At 47.1% G+C, this 17,733-nt stretch overlaps 1 protein-coding gene across 1 annotated transcript in view; it reads left to right on the forward strand.

The window, feature by feature from the left end:
- Positions 1-17,733, forward strand: part of LOC110062556 (uncharacterized) — a 48,533-nt gene that overhangs the window by 16,175 nt on the left and 14,625 nt on the right. Inside the window, exons 4-20 of the mRNA XM_089285734.1 lie at positions 13-1,251; positions 1,666-1,785; positions 1,945-2,061; positions 2,548-3,102; positions 3,775-4,239; positions 4,444-5,931; positions 6,025-6,654; positions 7,228-7,527; positions 8,032-8,724; positions 9,397-9,789; positions 10,498-10,875; positions 11,644-12,243; positions 12,568-13,101; positions 13,852-14,151; positions 14,656-15,348; positions 16,057-16,413; positions 17,161-17,517. Coding sequence (XP_089141860.1) covers positions 13-1,251; positions 1,666-1,785; positions 1,945-2,061; positions 2,548-3,102; positions 3,775-4,239; positions 4,444-5,931; positions 6,025-6,654; positions 7,228-7,527; positions 8,032-8,724; positions 9,397-9,789; positions 10,498-10,875; positions 11,644-12,243; positions 12,568-13,101; positions 13,852-14,151; positions 14,656-15,348; positions 16,057-16,413; positions 17,161-17,517 — 9,219 coding nt within the window. The remainder of the gene's footprint in view (positions 1-12; positions 1,252-1,665; positions 1,786-1,944; positions 2,062-2,547; positions 3,103-3,774; positions 4,240-4,443; positions 5,932-6,024; positions 6,655-7,227; positions 7,528-8,031; positions 8,725-9,396; positions 9,790-10,497; positions 10,876-11,643; positions 12,244-12,567; positions 13,102-13,851; positions 14,152-14,655; positions 15,349-16,056; positions 16,414-17,160; positions 17,518-17,733) is intronic.

The raw sequence follows: 17,733 nt of genomic DNA on the forward strand, positions 1-17,733 counted from the left end.
CCAGAGATAAGCAGTTCGCCATCTGTGAGAGTGAGCTCAAGTCTGACAATAGATCAAAGTACACCTGCTTTGTCTTCTGAGAGGTCTGTGCTGGTTTCATCGTCGGCAGTGATTTCGTCATCAGTTGCTGTTTCAAGCCCAGAGATAAGCAGTTCGCCATCTGTGAGAGTGAGCTCAAGTCTGACAATAGATCAAAGTACACCTGCTTTGCCTTCTGAGAGGTCTGTGGTGGTTTCATCGTCGGCAGTGATTTCGTCATCAGTTGCTGTTTCAAGCCCAGAGATAAGCAGTTCGCCATCTGTGAGAGTGAGCTCAAGTCTGAGAATAGATCAAAGTACACCTGCTTTGTCTTCTGAGAGGTCTGTGCTGGTTTCATCGTCGGCAGTGATTTCGTCATCAGTTGCTGTTTCAAGCCCAGAGATAAGCAGGTCGCCATCTGTGAGAGTGAGCTCAAGTCTGACAATAGATCAAAGTACACCTGCTTTGTCTTCTGAGAGGTCTGTGCTGGTTTCATCGTCGGCAGTGATTTCGTCATCAGTTGCTGTTTCAAGCCCAGAGATAAGCAGTTCCCCATCTGTGAGAGTGAGCTCAAGTCTGACAATAGATCAAAGTACACCTGCTTTGTCTTCTGAGAGGTCTGTGCTGGTTTCATCGTCGGCAGTGATTTCGTCATCAGTTGCTGTTTCAAGCCCAGAGATAAGCAGTTCGCCATCTGTGAGAGTGAGCTCAAGTCTGACAATAGATCAAAGTACACCTGCTTTGTCTTCTGAGAGGTCTGTGCTGGTTTCATCGTCGGCAGTGATTTCGTCATCAGTTGCTGTTTCAAGCCCAGAGATAAGCAGTTCGCCATCTGTGAGAGTGAGCTCAAGTCTGACAATAGATCAAAGTACACCTGCTTTGTCTTCTGAGAGGTCTGTGCTGGTTTCATCGTCGGCAGTGATTTCGTCATCAGTTGCTGTTTCAAGCCCAGAGATAAGCAGTTCGCCATCTGTGAGAGTGAGCTCAAGTCTGAGAATAGATCAAAGTATACCTGCTTTGTCTGCTGAGAGGTCTGTGCTGGTTTCATCGTCGGCAGTGATTTCGTCATCAGTTGCTGTTTCAAGCCCAGAGATAAGCAGGTCGCCATCTGTGAGAGTGAGCTCAAGTCTGACAATAGATCAAAGTACACCTGCTTTGTCTTCTGAGAGGTCTGTGCTGGTTTCATCGTCGGCAGTGATTTCGTCATCAGTTGCTGTTTCAAGCCCAGAGATAAGCAGTTCGCCATCTGTGAGAGTGAGCTCAAGTCTGACAATAGATCAAAGTACACCTGCTTTGTCTTCTGAGAGGTCTGTGCTGGTTTCATCGTCGGCAGTGATTTCGTCATCAGTTGCTGTTTCAAGCCCAGAGATAAGCAGTTCGCCATCTGTGAGAGTGAGCTCAAGTCTGACAATAGATCAAAGTACACTTGCTTTGTCTTCTGAGAGGTCTGTGCTGGTTTCATCGTCGGCAGTGATTTCGTCATCAGTTGCTGTTTCAAGCCCAGAGATAAGCAGTTCGCCATCTGTGAGAGTGAGCTCAAGTCTGACAATAGAGCAAAGTACACCTGCTTTGTCTTCTGAGAGGTCTGTGCTGGTTTCATCGTCGGCAGTGATTTCGTCATCAGTTGCTGTTTCAAGCCCAGAGATAAGCAGTTCGCCATCTGTGAGAGTGAGCTCAAGTCTGACAATAGATCAAAGTACACCTGCTTTGTCTTCTGAGAGGTCTGTGCTGGTTTCATCGTCGGCAGTGATTTCGTCATCAGTTGCTGTTTCAAGCCCAGAGATAAGCAGTTCGCCATCTGTGAGAGTGAGCTCAAGTCTGACAATAGATCAAAGTACACCTGCTTTGTCTTCTGAGAGGTCTGTGCTGGTTTCATCGTCGGCAGTGATTTCGTCATCAGTTGCTGTTTCAAGCCCAGAGATAAGCAGTTCGCCATCTGTGAGAGTGAGCTCAAGTCTGACAATAGATCAAAGTACACCTGCTTTGTCTTCTGAGAGGTCTGTGCTGGTTTCATCGTCGGCAGTGATTTCGTCATCAGTTGCTGTTTCAAGCCCAGAGATAAGCAGTTCGCCATCTGTGAGAGTGAGCTCAAGTCTGACAATAGATCAAAGTACACCTGCTTTGTCTTCTGAGAGGTCTGTGCTGGTTTCATCGTCGGCAGTGATTTCGTCATCAGTTGCTGTTTCAAGCCCAGAGATAAGCAGTTCGCCATCTGTGAGAGTGAGCTCAAGTCTGACAATAGATCAAAGTATACCTGCTTTGTCTGCTGAGAGGTCTGTGCTGGTTTCATCGTCGGCAGTGATTTCGTCATCAGTTGCTGTTTCAAGCCCAGAGATAAGCAGTTCGCCATCTGTGAGAGTGAGCTCAAGTCTGACAATAGATCAAAGTACACCTGCTTTGTCTTCTGAGAGGTCTGTGCTGGTTTCATCGTCGGCAGTGATTTCGTCATCAGTTGCTGTTTCAAGCCCAGAGATAAGCAGTTCGCCATCTGTGAGAGTGAGCTCAAGTCTGACAATAGATAAATGTACACCTGCTTTGTCTTCTGAGAGGTCTGTGCTGGTTTCATCGTCGGCAGTGATTTCGTCATCAGTTGCTGTTTCAAGCCCAGAGATAAGCAGTTCGCCATCTGTGAGAGTGAGCTCAAGTCTGACAATAGATCAAAGTACACCTGCTTTGTCTTCTGAGAGGTCTGTGTTGGTTTCATCGTCGGCAGTGATTTCGTCATCAGTTGCTGTTTCAAGCCCAGAGATAAGCAGTTCGCCATCTGTGAGAGTGAGCTCAAGTCTGACAATAGATCAAAGTACACCTGCTTTGTCTTCTGAGAGGTCTGTGCTGGTTTCATTGTCGGCAGTGATTTCGTCATCAGCTGCTGTTTCAAGCCCAGAGATAAGCAGTTCGCCATCTGTGAGAGTGAGCTCAAGTCTGAGAATAGATAAAAGTACACCTGCTTTGTCTTCTGAGAGGTCTGTGCTGGTTTCATCGTCGGCAGTGATTTCGTCATCAGTTGCTGTTTCAAGCCCAGAGATAAGCAGTTCGCCATCTGTGAGAGTGAGCTCAAGTCTGAGAATAGATAAAAGTACACCTGCTTTGTCTTCTGAGAGGTCTGTGCTGGTTTCATCGTCGGCAGTGATTTCGTCATCAGTTGCTGTTTCAAGCCCAGAGATAAGCAGTTCGCCATCTGTGAGAGTGAGCTCAAGTCTGACAATAGATCAAAGTACACCTGCTTTGTCTTCTGAGAGGTCTGTGCTGGTTTCATCGTCGGCAGTGATTTCGTCATCAGTTGCTGTTTCAAGCCCAGAGATAAGCAGTTCGCCATCTGTGAGAGTGAGCTCAAGTCTGACAATAGATCAAAGTACACCTGCTTTGTCTTCTGAGAGGTCTGTGCTGGTTTCATCGTCGGCAGTGATTTCGTCATCAGTTGCTGTTTCAAGCCCAGAGATAAGCAGTTCGCCATCTGTGAGAGTGAGCTCAAGTCTGACAATAGAGCAAAGTACACCTGCTTTGTCTTCTGAGAGGTCTGTGCTGGTTTCATCGTCGGCAGTGATTTCGTCATCAGTTGCTGTTTCAAGCCCAGAGATAAGCAGTTCGCCATCTGTGAGAGTGAGCTCAAGTCTGACAATAGATCAAAGTACACCTGCTTTGTCTTCTGAGAGGTCTGTGCTGGTTTCATCGTCGGCAGTGATTTCGTCATCAGTTGCTGTTTCAAGCCCAGAGATAAGCAGTTCGCCATCTGTGAGAGTGAGCTCAAGTCTGACAATAGATCAAAGTACACCTGCTTTGTCTTCTGAGAGGTCTGTGCTGGTTTCATTGTCGGCAGTGATTTCGTCATCAGTTGCTGTTTCAAGCCCAGAGATAAGCAGTTCGCCATCTGTGAGAGTGAGCTCAAGTCTGAGAATAGATAAAAGTACACCTGCTTTGTCTTCTGAGAGGTCTGTGTTGGTTTCATCGTCGGCAGTGATTTCGTCATCAGTTGCTGTTTCAAGCCCAGAGATAAGCAGTTCGCCATCTGTGAGAGGGAGCTCAAGTCTGACAATAGATCAAAGTACACCTGCTTTGTCTTCTGAGAGGTCTGTGCTGGTTTCATCGTCGGCAGTGATTTCGTCATCAGTTGCTGTTTCAAGCCCAGAGATAAGCAGTTCGCCATCTGTGAGAGGGAGCACAAGTCTGACAATAGATAAAAGTACACCTGCTTTGTCTTCTGAGAGGTCTGTGCTGGTTTCATCGTCGGCAGTGATTTCGTCATCAGTTGCTGTTTCAAGCCCAGAGATAAGCAGTTCGCCATCTGTGAGAGTGAGCTCAAGTCTGACAATAGATCAAAGTACACCTGCTTTGTCTTCTGAGAGGTCTGTGCTGGTTTCATTGTCGGCAGTGATTTCGTCATCAGCTGCTATTTCAAGCCCAGAGATAAGCAGTTCGCCATCTGTGAGAGTGAGCTCAAGTCTGAGAATAGATAAAAGTACACCTGCTTTGTCTTCTGAGAGGTCTGTGCTGGTTTCATCGTCGGCAGTGATTTCGTCATCAGTTGCTGTTTCAAGCCCAGAGATAAGCAGTTCGCCATCTGTGAGAGTGAGCTCAAGTCTGACAATAGATCAAAGTACACCTGCTTTGTCTTCTGAGAGGTCTGTGCTGGTTTCATCGTCGGCAGTGATTTCGTCATCAGTTGCTGTTTCAAGCCCAGAGATAAGCAGTTCGCCATCTGTGAGAGGGAGCTCAAGTCTGACAATAGATCAAAGTACACCTGCTTTGTCTTCTGAGAGGTCTGTGCTGGTTTCATCGTCGGCAGTGATTTCGTCATCAGTTGCTGTTTCAAGCCCAGAGATAAGCAGTTCGCCATCTGTGAGAGTGAGCTCAAGTCTGACAATAGATCAAAGTACACCTGCTTTGTCTTCTGAGAGGTCTGTGCTGGTTTCATCGCCGGCAGTGATTTCGTCATCAGTTGCTGTTTCAAGCCCAGAGATAAGCAGTTCGCCATCTGTGAGAGTGAGCTCAAGTCTGACAATAGATCAAAGTACACCTGCTTTGTCTTCTGAGAGGTCTGTGCTGGTTTCATTGTCGGCAGTGATTTCGTCATCAGCTGCTGTTTCAAGCCCAGAGATAAGCAGTTCGCCATCTGTGAGAGTGAGCTCAAGTCTGAGAATAGATAAAAGTACACCTGCTTTGTCTTCTGAGAGGTCTGTGCTGGTTTCATCGTCGGCAGTGATTTCGTCATCAGTTGCTGTTTCAAGCCCAGAGATAAGCAGTTCGCCATCTGTGAGAGTGAGCTCAAGTCTGACAATAGATCAAAGTACACCTGCTTTGTCTTCTGAGAGGTCTGTGCTGGTTTCATCGTCGGCAGTGATTTCGTCATCAGTTGCTGTTTCAAGCCCAGAGATAAGCAGTTCGCCATCTGTGAGAGGGAGCTCAAGTCTGACAATAGATCAAAGTACACCTGCTTTGTCTTCTGAGAGGTCTGTGCTGGTTTCATCGTCGGCAGTGATTTCGTCATCAGTTGCTGTTTCAAGCCCAGAGATAAGCAGTTCGCCATCTGTGAGAGTGAGCTCAAGTCTGAGAATAGATCAAAGTACACCTGCTTTGTCTTCTGAGAGGTCTGTGCTGGTTTCATCGTCGGCAGTGATTTCGTCATCAGTTGCTGTTTCAAGCCCAGAGATAAGCAGTTCGCCATCTGTGAGAGTGAGCTCAAGTCTGACAATAGATCAAAGTACACCTGCTTTGTCTTCTGAGAGGTCTGTGCTGGTTTCATTGTCGGCAGTGATTTCGTCATCAGCTGCTGTTTCAAGCCCAGAGATAAGCAGTTCGCCATCTGTGAGAGTGAGCTCAAGTCTGAGAATAGATAAAAGTACACCTGCTTTGTCTGCTGAGAGGTCTGTGCTGGTTTCATCGTCGGCAGTGATTTCGTCATCAGTTGCTGTTTCAAGCCCAGAGATAAGCAGTTCGCCATCTGTGAGAGTGAGCTCAAGTCTGACAATAGATCAAAGTACACCTGCTTTGTCTTCTGAGAGGTCTGTGCTGGTTTCATCCTCGGCAGTGATTTCGTCATCAGTTGCTGTTTCAAGCCCAGAGATAAGCAGTTCGCCATCTGTGAGAGGGAGCTCAAGTCTGACAATAGATCAAAGTACACCTGCTTTGTCTTCTGAGAGGTCTGTGCTGGTTTCATCGTCGGCAGTGATTTCGTCATCAGTTGCTGTTTCAAGCCCAGAGATAAGCAGTTCGCCATCTGTGAGAGTGAGCTCAAGTCTGACAATAGAGCAAAGTACACCTGCTTTGTCTTCTGAGAGGTCTGTGCTGGTTTCATCGTCGGCAGTGATTTCGTCATCAGTTGCTGTTTCAAGCCCAGAGATAAGCAGTTCGCCATCTGTGAGAGTGAGCTCAAGTCTGACAATAGATCAAAGTACACCTGCTTTGTCTTCTGAGAGGTCTGTGCTGGTTTCATCGCCGGCAGTGATTTCGTCATCAGTTGCTGTTTCAAGCCCAGAGATAAGCAGTTCGCCATCTGTGAGAGTGAGCTCAAGTCTGACAATAGATCAAAGTACACCTGCTTTGTCTTCTGAGAGGTCTGTGCTGGTTTCATTGTCGGCAGTGATTTCGTCATCAGCTGCTGTTTCAAGCCCAGAGATAAGCAGTTCGCCATCTGTGAGAGTGAGCTCAAGTCTGAGAATAGATAAAAGTACACCTGCTTTGTCTTCTGAGAGGTCTGTGCTGGTTTCATCGTCGGCAGTGATTTCGTCATCAGTTGCTGTTTCAAGCCCAGAGATAAGCAGTTCGCCATCTGTGAGAGTGAGCTCAAGTCTGACAATAGATCAAAGTACACCTGCTTTGTCTTCTGAGAGGTCTGTGCTGGTTTCATCGTCGGCAGTGATTTCGTCATCAGTTGCTGTTTCAAGCCCAGAGATAAGCAGTTCGCCATCTGTGAGAGTGAGCTCAAGTCTGACAATAGAGCAAAGTACACCTGCTTTGTCTTCTGAGAGGTCTGTGCTGGTTTCATCGTCGGCAGTGATTTCGTCATCAGTTGCTGTTTCAAGCCCAGAGATAAGCAGTTCGCCATCTGTGAGAGTGAGCTCAAGTCTGACAATAGATCAAAGTACACCTGCTTTGTCTTCTGAGAGGTCTGTGCTGGTTTCATCGTCGGCAGTGATTTCGTCATCAGTTGCTGTTTCAAGCCCAGAGATAAGCAGTTCGCCATCTGTGAGAGTGAGCTCAAGTCTGACAATAGATCAAAGTACACCTGCTTTGTCTTCTGAGAGGTCTGTGCTGGTTTCATTGTCGGCAGTGATTTCGTCATCAGCTGCTATTTCAAGCCCAGAGATAAGCAGTTCGCCATCTGTGAGAGTGAGCTCAAGTCTGAGAATAGATAAAAGTACACCTGCTTTGTCTTCTGAGAGGTCTGTGCTGGTTTCATCGTCGGCAGTGATTTCGTCATCAGTTGCTGTTTCAAGCCCAGAGATAAGCAGTTCGCCATCTGTGAGAGTGAGCTCAAGTCTGAGAATAGATAAAAGTACACCTGCTTTGTCTGCTGAGAGGTCTGTGCTGGTTTCATCGTCGGCAGTGATTTCGTCATCAGTTGCTGTTTCAAGCCCAGAGATAAGCAGTTCGCCATCTGTGAGAGTGAGCTCAAGTCTGACAATAGATAAAAGTACACCTGCTTTGTCTTCTGAGAGGTCTGTGCTGGTTTCATCGTCGGCAGTGATTTCGTCATCAGTTGCTGTTTCAAGCCCAGAGATAAGCAGTTCGCCATCTGTGAGAGTGAGCTCAAGTCTGACAATAGATCAAAGTACACCTGCTTTGTCTTCTGAGAGGTCTGTGTTGGTTTCATCGTCGGCAGTGATTTCGTCATCAGTTGCTGTTTCAAGCCCAGAGATAAGCAGTTCGCCATCTGTGAGAGTGAGCTCAAGTCTGACAATAGATCAAAGTACACCTGCTTTGTCTTCTGAGAGGTCTGTGCTGGTTTCATTGTCGGCAGTGATTTCGTCATCAGCTGCTATTTCAAGCCCAGAGATAAGCAGTTCGCCATCTGTGAGAGTGAGCTCAAGTCTGAGAATAGATAAAAGTACACCTGCTTTGTCTTCTGAGAGGTCTGTGCTGGTTTCATCGTCGGCAGTGATTTCGTCATCAGTTGCTGTTTCAAGCCCAGAGATAAGCAGTTCGCCATCTGTGAGAGTGAGCTCAAGTCTGACAATAGATCAAAGTACACCTGCTTTGTCTTCTGAGAGGTCTGTGCTGGTTTCATCGTCGGCAGTGATTTCGTCATCAGTTGCTGTTTCAAGCCCAGAGATAAGCAGTTCGCCATCTGTGAGAGGGAGCTCAAGTCTGACAATAGATCAAAGTACACCTGCTTTGTCTTCTGAGAGGTCTGTGCTGGTTTCATCGTCGGCAGTGATTTCGTCATCAGTTGCTGTTTCAAGCCCAGAGATAAGCAGTTCGCCATCTGTGAGAGTGAGCTCAAGTCTGACAATAGATCAAAGTACACCTGCTTTGTCTTCTGAGAGGTCTGTGCTGGTTTCATCGCCGGCAGTGATTTCGTCATCAGTTGCTGTTTCAAGCCCAGAGATAAGCAGTTCGCCATCTGTGAGAGTGAGCTCAAGTCTGACAATAGATCAAAGTACACCTGCTTTGTCTTCTGAGAGGTCTGTGCTGGTTTCATTGTCGGCAGTGATTTCGTCATCAGCTGCTGTTTCAAGCCCAGAGATAAGCAGTTCGCCATCTGTGAGAGTGAGCTCAAGTCTGAGAATAGATAAAAGTACACCTGCTTTGTCTTCTGAGAGGTCTGTGCTGGTTTCATCGTCGGCAGTGATTTCGTCATCAGTTGCTGTTTCAAGCCCAGAGATAAGCAGTTCGCCATCTGTGAGAGTGAGCTCAAGTCTGACAATAGATCAAAGTACACCTGCTTTGTCTTCTGAGAGGTCTGTGCTGGTTTCATCGTCGGCAGTGATTTCGTCATCAGTTCCTGTTTCAAGCCCAGAGATAAGCAGTTCGCCATCTGTGAGAGGGAGCTCAAGTCTGACAATAGATCAAAGTACACCTGCTTTGTCTTCTGAGAGGTCTGTGCTGGTTTCATCGTCGGCAGTGATTTCGTCATCAGTTGCTGTTTCAAGCCCAGAGATAAGCAGTTCGCCATCTGTGAGAGTGAGCTCAAGTCTGACAATAGATCAAAGTACACCTGCTTTGTCTTCTGAGAGGTCTGTGCTGGTTTCATCGTCGGCAGTGATTTCGTCATCAGTTGCTGTTTCAAGCCCAGAGATAAGCAGTTCGCCATCTGTGAGAGTGAGCTCAAGTCTGACAATAGATCAAAGTACACCTGCTTTGTCTTCTGAGAGGTCTGTGCTGGTTTCATCGTCGGCAGTGATTTCGTCATCAGTTGCTGTTTCAAGCCCAGAGATAAGCAGTTCGCCATCTGTGAGAGTGAGCTCAAGTCTGACAATAGATCAAAGTACACCTGCTTTGTCTTCTGAGAGGTCTGTGCTGGTTTCATCGTCGGCAGTGATTTCGTCATCAGTTGCTGTTTCAAGCCCAGAGATAAGCAGTTCGCCATCTGTGAGAGTGAGCTCAAGTCTGACAATAGATCAAAGTATACCTGCTTTGTCTGCTGAGAGGTCTGTGCTGGTTTCATCGTCGGCAGTGATTTCGTCATCAGTTGCTGTTTCAAGCCCAGAGATAAGCAGTTCGCCATCTGTGAGAGTGAGCTCAAGTCTGACAATAGATCAAAGTACACCTGCTTTGTCTTCTGAGAGGTCTGTGCTGGTTTCATCGTCGGCAGTGATTTCGTCATCAGTTGCTGTTTCAAGCCCAGAGATAAGCAGTTCGCCATCTGTGAGAGTGAGCTCAAGTCTGACAATAGATAAATGTACACCTGCTTTGTCTTCTGAGAGGTCTGTGCTGGTTTCATCGTCGGCAGTGATTTCGTCATCAGTTGCTGTTTCAAGCCCAGAGATAAGCAGTTCGCCATCTGTGAGAGTGAGCTCAAGTCTGACAATAGATCAAAGTACACCTGCTTTGTCTTCTGAGAGGTCTGTGTTGGTTTCATCGTCGGCAGTGATTTCGTCATCAGTTGCTGTTTCAAGCCCAGAGATAAGCAGTTCGCCATCTGTGAGAGTGAGCTCAAGTCTGACAATAGATCAAAGTACACCTGCTTTGTCTTCTGAGAGGTCTGTGCTGGTTTCATTGTCGGCAGTGATTTCGTCATCAGCTGCTGTTTCAAGCCCAGAGATAAGCAGTTCGCCATCTGTGAGAGTGAGCTCAAGTCTGAGAATAGATAAAAGTACACCTGCTTTGTCTTCTGAGAGGTCTGTGCTGGTTTCATCGTCGGCAGTGATTTCGTCATCAGTTGCTGTTTCAAGCCCAGAGATAAGCAGTTCGCCATCTGTGAGAGTGAGCTCAAGTCTGAGAATAGATAAAAGTACACCTGCTTTGTCTTCTGAGAGGTCTGTGCTGGTTTCATCGTCGGCAGTGATTTCGTCATCAGTTGCTGTTTCAAGCCCAGAGATAAGCAGTTCGCCATCTGTGAGAGTGAGCTCAAGTCTGACAATAGATCAAAGTACACCTGCTTTGTCTTCTGAGAGGTCTGTGCTGGTTTCATCGTCGGCAGTGATTTCGTCATCAGTTGCTGTTTCAAGCCCAGAGATAAGCAGTTCGCCATCTGTGAGAGTGAGCTCAAGTCTGACAATAGATCAAAGTACACCTGCTTTGTCTTCTGAGAGGTCTGTGCTGGTTTCATCGTCGGCAGTGATTTCGTCATCAGTTGCTGTTTCAAGCCCAGAGATAAGCAGTTCGCCATCTGTGAGAGTGAGCTCAAGTCTGACAATAGAGCAAAGTACACCTGCTTTGTCTTCTGAGAGGTCTGTGCTGGTTTCATCGTCGGCAGTGATTTCGTCATCAGTTGCTGTTTCAAGCCCAGAGATAAGCAGTTCGCCATCTGTGAGAGTGAGCTCAAGTCTGACAATAGATCAAAGTACACCTGCTTTGTCTTCTGAGAGGTCTGTGCTGGTTTCATCGTCGGCAGTGATTTCGTCATCAGTTGCTGTTTCAAGCCCAGAGATAAGCAGTTCGCCATCTGTGAGAGTGAGCTCAAGTCTGACAATAGATCAAAGTACACCTGCTTTGTCTTCTGAGAGGTCTGTGCTGGTTTCATTGTCGGCAGTGATTTCGTCATCAGTTGCTGTTTCAAGCCCAGAGATAAGCAGTTCGCCATCTGTGAGAGTGAGCTCAAGTCTGAGAATAGATAAAAGTACACCTGCTTTGTCTTCTGAGAGGTCTGTGTTGGTTTCATCGTCGGCAGTGATTTCGTCATCAGTTGCTGTTTCAAGCCCAGAGATAAGCAGTTCGCCATCTGTGAGAGGGAGCTCAAGTCTGACAATAGATCAAAGTACACCTGCTTTGTCTTCTGAGAGGTCTGTGCTGGTTTCATCGTCGGCAGTGATTTCGTCATCAGTTGCTGTTTCAAGCCCAGAGATAAGCAGTTCGCCATCTGTGAGAGGGAGCACAAGTCTGACAATAGATAAAAGTACACCTGCTTTGTCTTCTGAGAGGTCTGTGCTGGTTTCATCGTCGGCAGTGATTTCGTCATCAGTTGCTGTTTCAAGCCCAGAGATAAGCAGTTCGCCATCTGTGAGAGTGAGCTCAAGTCTGACAATAGATCAAAGTACACCTGCTTTGTCTTCTGAGAGGTCTGTGCTGGTTTCATTGTCGGCAGTGATTTCGTCATCAGCTGCTATTTCAAGCCCAGAGATAAGCAGTTCGCCATCTGTGAGAGTGAGCTCAAGTCTGAGAATAGATAAAAGTACACCTGCTTTGTCTTCTGAGAGGTCTGTGCTGGTTTCATCGTCGGCAGTGATTTCGTCATCAGTTGCTGTTTCAAGCCCAGAGATAAGCAGTTCGCCATCTGTGAGAGTGAGCTCAAGTCTGACAATAGATCAAAGTACACCTGCTTTGTCTTCTGAGAGGTCTGTGCTGGTTTCATCGTCGGCAGTGATTTCGTCATCAGTTGCTGTTTCAAGCCCAGAGATAAGCAGTTCGCCATCTGTGAGAGGGAGCTCAAGTCTGACAATAGATCAAAGTACACCTGCTTTGTCTTCTGAGAGGTCTGTGCTGGTTTCATCGTCGGCAGTGATTTCGTCATCAGTTGCTGTTTCAAGCCCAGAGATAAGCAGTTCGCCATCTGTGAGAGTGAGCTCAAGTCTGACAATAGAGCAAAGTACACCTGCTTTGTCTTCTGAGAGGTCTGTGCTGGTTTCATCGCCGGCAGTGATTTCGTCATCAGTTGCTGTTTCAAGCCCAGAGATAAGCAGTTCGCCATCTGTGAGAGTGAGCTCAAGTCTGACAATAGATCAAAGTACACCTGCTTTGTCTTCTGAGAGGTCTGTGCTGGTTTCATTGTCGGCAGTGATTTCGTCATCAGCTGCTGTTTCAAGCCCAGAGATAAGCAGTTCGCCATCTGTGAGAGTGAGCTCAAGTCTGAGAATAGATAAAAGTACACCTGCTTTGTCTTCTGAGAGGTCTGTGCTGGTTTCATCGTCGGCAGTGATTTCGTCATCAGTTGCTGTTTCAAGCCCAGAGATAAGCAGTTCGCCATCTGTGAGAGTGAGCTCAAGTCTGACAATAGATCAAAGTACACCTGCTTTGTCTTCTGAGAGGTCTGTGCTGGTTTCATCGTCGGCAGTGATTTCGTCATCAGTTGCTGTTTCAAGCCCAGAGATAAGCAGTTCGCCATCTGTGAGAGGGAGCTCAAGTCTGACAATAGATCAAAGTACACCTGCTTTGTCTTCTGAGAGGTCTGTGCTGGTTTCATCGTCGGCAGTGATTTCGTCATCAGTTGCTGTTTCAAGCCCAGAGATAAGCAGTTCGCCATCTGTGAGAGTGAGCTCAAGTCTGAGAATAGATCAAAGTACACCTGCTTTGTCTTCTGAGAGGTCTGTGCTGGTTTCATCGTCGGCAGTGATTTCGTCATCAGTTGCTGTTTCAAGCCCAGAGATAAGCAGTTCGCCATCTGTGAGAGTGAGCTCAAGTCTGACAATAGATCAAAGTACACCTGCTTTGTCTTCTGAGAGGTCTGTGCTGGTTTCATCGTCGGCAGTGATTTCGTCATCAGTTGCTGTTTCAAGCCCAGAGATAAGCAGTTCGCCATCTGTGAGAGTGAGCTCAAGTCTGACAATAGATCAAAGTACACGTGCTTTGTCTTCTGAGAGGTCTGTGCTGGTTTCATTGTCGGCAGTGATTTCGTCATCAGCTGCTGTTTCAAGCCCAGAGATAAGCAGTTCGCCATCTGTGAGAGTGAGCTCAAGTCTGACAATAGATCAAAGTACACCTGCTTTGTCTTCTGAGAGGTCTGTGCTGGTTTCATCGTCGGCAGTGATTTCGTCATCAGTTGCTGTTTCAAGCCCAGAGATAAGCAGTTCGCCATCTGTGAGAGTGAGCTCAAGTCTGACAATAGATCAAAGTACACCTGCTTTGTCTTCTGAGAGGTCTGTGCTGGTTTCATCGTCGGCAGTGATTTCGTCATCAGTTGCTGTTTCAAGCCCAGAGATAAGCAGTTCGCCATCTGTGAGAGTGAGCTCAAGTCTGACAATAGAGCAAAGTACACCTGCTTTGTCTTCTGAGAGGTCTGTGCTGGTTTCATCGTCGGCAGTGATTTCGTCATCAGTTGCTGTTTCAAGCCCAGAGATAAGCAGTTCGCCATCTGTGAGAGTGAGCTCAAGTCTGACAATAGATCAAAGTACACCTGCTTTGTCTTCTGAGAGGTCTGTGCTGGTTTCATCGTCGGCAGTGATTTCGTCATCAGTTGCTGTTTCAAGCCCAGAGATAAGCAGTTCGCCATCTGTGAGAGTGAGCTCAAGTCTGACAATAGATCAAAGTACACCTGCTTTGTCTTCTGAGAGGTCTGTGCTGGTTTCATTGTCGGCAGTGATTTCGTCATCAGCTGCTATTTCAAGCCCAGAGATAAGCAGTTCGCCATCTGTGAGAGTGAGCTCAAGTCTGAGAATAGATAAAAGTACACCTGCTTTGTCTTCTGAGAGGTCTGTGCTGGTTTCATCGTCGGCAGTGATTTCGTCATCAGTTGCTGTTTCAAGCCCAGAGATAAGCAGTTCGCCATCTGTGAGAGTGAGCTCAAGTCTGAGAATAGATAAAAGTACACCTGCTTTGTCTGCTGAGAGGTCTGTGCTGGTTTCATCGTCGGCAGTGATTTCGTCATCAGTTGCTGTTTCAAGCCCAGAGATAAGCAGTTCGCCATCTGTGAGAGTGAGCTCAAGTCTGACAATAGATAAAAGTACACCTGCTTTGTCTTCTGAGAGGTCTGTGCTGGTTTCATCGTCGGCAGTGATTTCGTCATCAGTTGCTGTTTCAAGCCCAGAGATAAGCAGTTCGCCATCTGTGAGAGTGAGCTCAAGTCTGACAATAGATCAAAGTACACCTGCTTTGTCTTCTGAGAGGTCTGTGTTGGTTTCATCGTCGGCAGTGATTTCGTCATCAGTTGCTGTTTCAAGCCCAGAGATAAGCAGTTCGCCATCTGTGAGAGTGAGCTCAAGTCTGACAATAGATCAAAGTACACCTGCTTTGTCTTCTGAGAGGTCTGTGCTGGTTTCATTGTCGGCAGTGATTTCGTCATCAGCTGCTATTTCAAGCCCAGAGATAAGCAGTTCGCCATCTGTGAGAGTGAGCTCAAGTCTGAGAATAGATAAAAGTACACCTGCTTTGTCTTCTGAGAGGTCTGTGCTGGTTTCATCGTCGGCAGTGATTTCGTCATCAGTTGCTGTTTCAAGCCCAGAGATAAGCAGTTCGCCATCTGTGAGAGTGAGCTCAAGTCTGACAATAGATCAAAGTACACCTGCTTTGTCTTCTGAGAGGTCTGTGCTGGTTTCATCGTCGGCAGTGATTTCGTCATCAGTTGCTGTTTCAAGCCCAGAGATAAGCAGTTCGCCATCTGTGAGAGGGAGCTCAAGTCTGACAATAGATCAAAGTACACCTGCTTTGTCTTCTGAGAGGTCTGTGCTGGTTTCATCGTCGGCAGTGATTTCGTCATCAGTTGCTGTTTCAAGCCCAGAGATAAGCAGTTCGCCATCTGTGAGAGTGAGCTCAAGTCTGACAATAGATCAAAGTACACCTGCTTTGTCTTCTGAGAGGTCTGTGCTGGTTTCATCGCCGGCAGTGATTTCGTCATCAGTTGCTGTTTCAAGCCCAGAGATAAGCAGTTCGCCATCTGTGAGAGTGAGCTCAAGTCTGACAATAGATCAAAGTACACCTGCTTTGTCTTCTGAGAGGTCTGTGCTGGTTTCATTGTCGGCAGTGATTTCGTCATCAGCTGCTGTTTCAAGCCCAGAGATAAGCAGTTCGCCATCTGTGAGAGTGAGCTCAAGTCTGAGAATAGATAAAAGTACACCTGCTTTGTCTTCTGAGAGGTCTGTGCTGGTTTCATCGTCGGCAGTGATTTCGTCATCAGTTGCTGTTTCAAGCCCAGAGATAAGCAGTTCGCCATCTGTGAGAGTGAGCTCAAGTCTGACAATAGATCAAAGTACACCTGCTTTGTCTTCTGAGAGGTCTGTGCTGGTTTCATCGTCGGCAGTGATTTCGTCATCAGTTCCTGTTTCAAGCCCAGAGATAAGCAGTTCGCCATCTGTGAGAGGGAGCTCAAGTCTGACAATAGATCAAAGTACACCTGCTTTGTCTTCTGAGAGGTCTGTGCTGGTTTCATCGTCGGCAGTGATTTCGTCATCAGTTGCTGTTTCAAGCCCAGAGATAAGCAGTTCGCCATCTGTGAGAGTGAGCTCAAGTCTGACAATAGAGCAAAGTACACCTGCTTTGTCTTCTGAGAGGTCTGTGCTGGTTTCATCGTCGGCAGTGATTTCGTCATCAGTTGCTGTTTCAAGCCCAGAGATAAGCAGTTCGCCATCTGTGAGAGTGAGCTCAAGTCTGACAATAGATCAAAGTACACCTGCTTTGTCTTCTGAGAGGTCTGTGCTGGTTTCATCGTCGGCAGTGATTTCGTCATCAGTTGCTGTTTCAAGCCCAGAGATAAGCAGTTCGCCATCTGTGAGAGTGAGCTCAAGTCTGACAATAGATCAAAGTACACCTGCTTTGTCTTCTGAGAGGTCTGTGCTGGTTTCATTGTCGGCAGTGATTTCGTCATCAGCTGCTGTTTCAAGCCCAGAGATAAGCAGTTCGCCATCTGTGAGAGTGAGCTCAAGTCTGAGAATAGATAAAAGTACACCTGCTTTGTCTTCTGAGAGGTCTGTGCTGGTTTCATCGTCGGCAGTGATTTCGTCATCAGTTGCTGTTTCAAGCCCAGAGATAAGCAGTTCGCCATCTGTGAGAGTGAGCTCAAGTCTGACAATAGATCAAAGTACACCTGCTTTGTCTTCTGAGAGGTCTGTGCTGGTTTCATCGTCGGCAGTGATTTCGTCATCAGTTGCTGTTTCAAGCCCAGAGATAAGCAGTTCGCCATCTGTGAGAGTGAGCTCAAGTCTGACAATAGATCAAAGTACACCTGCTTTGTCTTCTGAGAGGTCTGTGCTGGTTTCATCGTCGGCAGTGATTTCGTCATCAGTTGCTGTTTCAAGCCCAGAGATAAGCAGTTCGCCATCTGTGAGAGTGAGCTCAAGTCTGACAATAGAGCAAAGTACACCTGCTTTGTCTTCTGAGAGGTCTGTGCTGGTTTCATCGTCGGCAGTGATTTCGTCATCAGTTGCTGTTTCAAGCCCAGAGATAAGCAGTTCGCCATCTGTGAGAGTGAGCTCAAGTCTGACAATAGATCAAAGTACACCTGCTTTGTCTTCTGAGAGGTCTGTGCTGGTTTCATCGTCGGCAGTGATTTCGTCATCAGTTGCTGTTTCAAGCCCAGAGATAAGCAGTTCGCCATCTGTGAGAGTGAGCTCAAGTCTGACAATAGATCAAAGTACACCTGCTTTGTCTTCTGAGAGGTCTGTGCTGGTTTCATCGTCGGCAGTGATTTCGTCATCAGTTGCTGTTTCAAGCCCAGAGATAAGCAGTTCGCCATCTGTGAGAGGGAGCTCAAGTCTGACAATAGATCAAAGTACACCTGCTTTGTCTGCTGAGAGGTCTGTGCTGGTTTCATCGTCGGCAGTGATTTCGTCATCAGTTGCTGTTTCAAGCCCAGAGATAAGCAGTTCGCCATCTGTGAGAGTGAGCTCAAGTCTGACAATAGATCAAAGTACACCTGCTTTGTCTTCTGAGAGGTCTGTGCTGGTTTCATTGTCGGCAGTGATTTCGTCATCAGCTGCTGTTTCAAGCCCAGAGATAAGCAGTTCGCCATCTGTGAGAGTGAGCTCAAGTCTGAGAATAGATAAAAGTACACCTGCTTTGTCTTCTGAGAGGTCTGTGCTGGTTTCATCGTCGGCAGTGATTTCGTCATCAGTTGCTGTTTCAAGCCCAGAGATAAGCAGTTCGCCATCTGTGAGAGTGAGCTCAAGTCTGACAATAGATCAAAGTACACCTGCTTTGTCTTCTGAGAGGTCTGTGCTGGTTTCATCGTCGGCAGTGATTTCGTCATCAGTTGCTGTTTCAAGCCCAGAGATAAGCAGTTCGCCATCTGTGAGAGTGAGCTCAAGTCTGACAATAGATCAAAGTACACCTGCTTTGTCTTCTGAGAGGTCTGTGCTGGTTTCATCGTCGGCAGTGATTTCGTCATCAGTTGCTGTTTCAAGCCCAGAGATAAGCAGTTCGCCATCTGTGAGAGTGAGCTCAAGTCTGAGAATAGAGCAAAGTACACCTGCT

This window comes from Orbicella faveolata, unplaced genomic scaffold (assembly GCF_042242905.1).
Source record: "Orbicella faveolata isolate gen_17 unplaced genomic scaffold, um_ofav_v1 contig_13, whole genome shotgun sequence".
Taxonomy (NCBI): Eukaryota; Metazoa; Cnidaria; class Anthozoa; order Scleractinia; family Merulinidae; genus Orbicella; species Orbicella faveolata.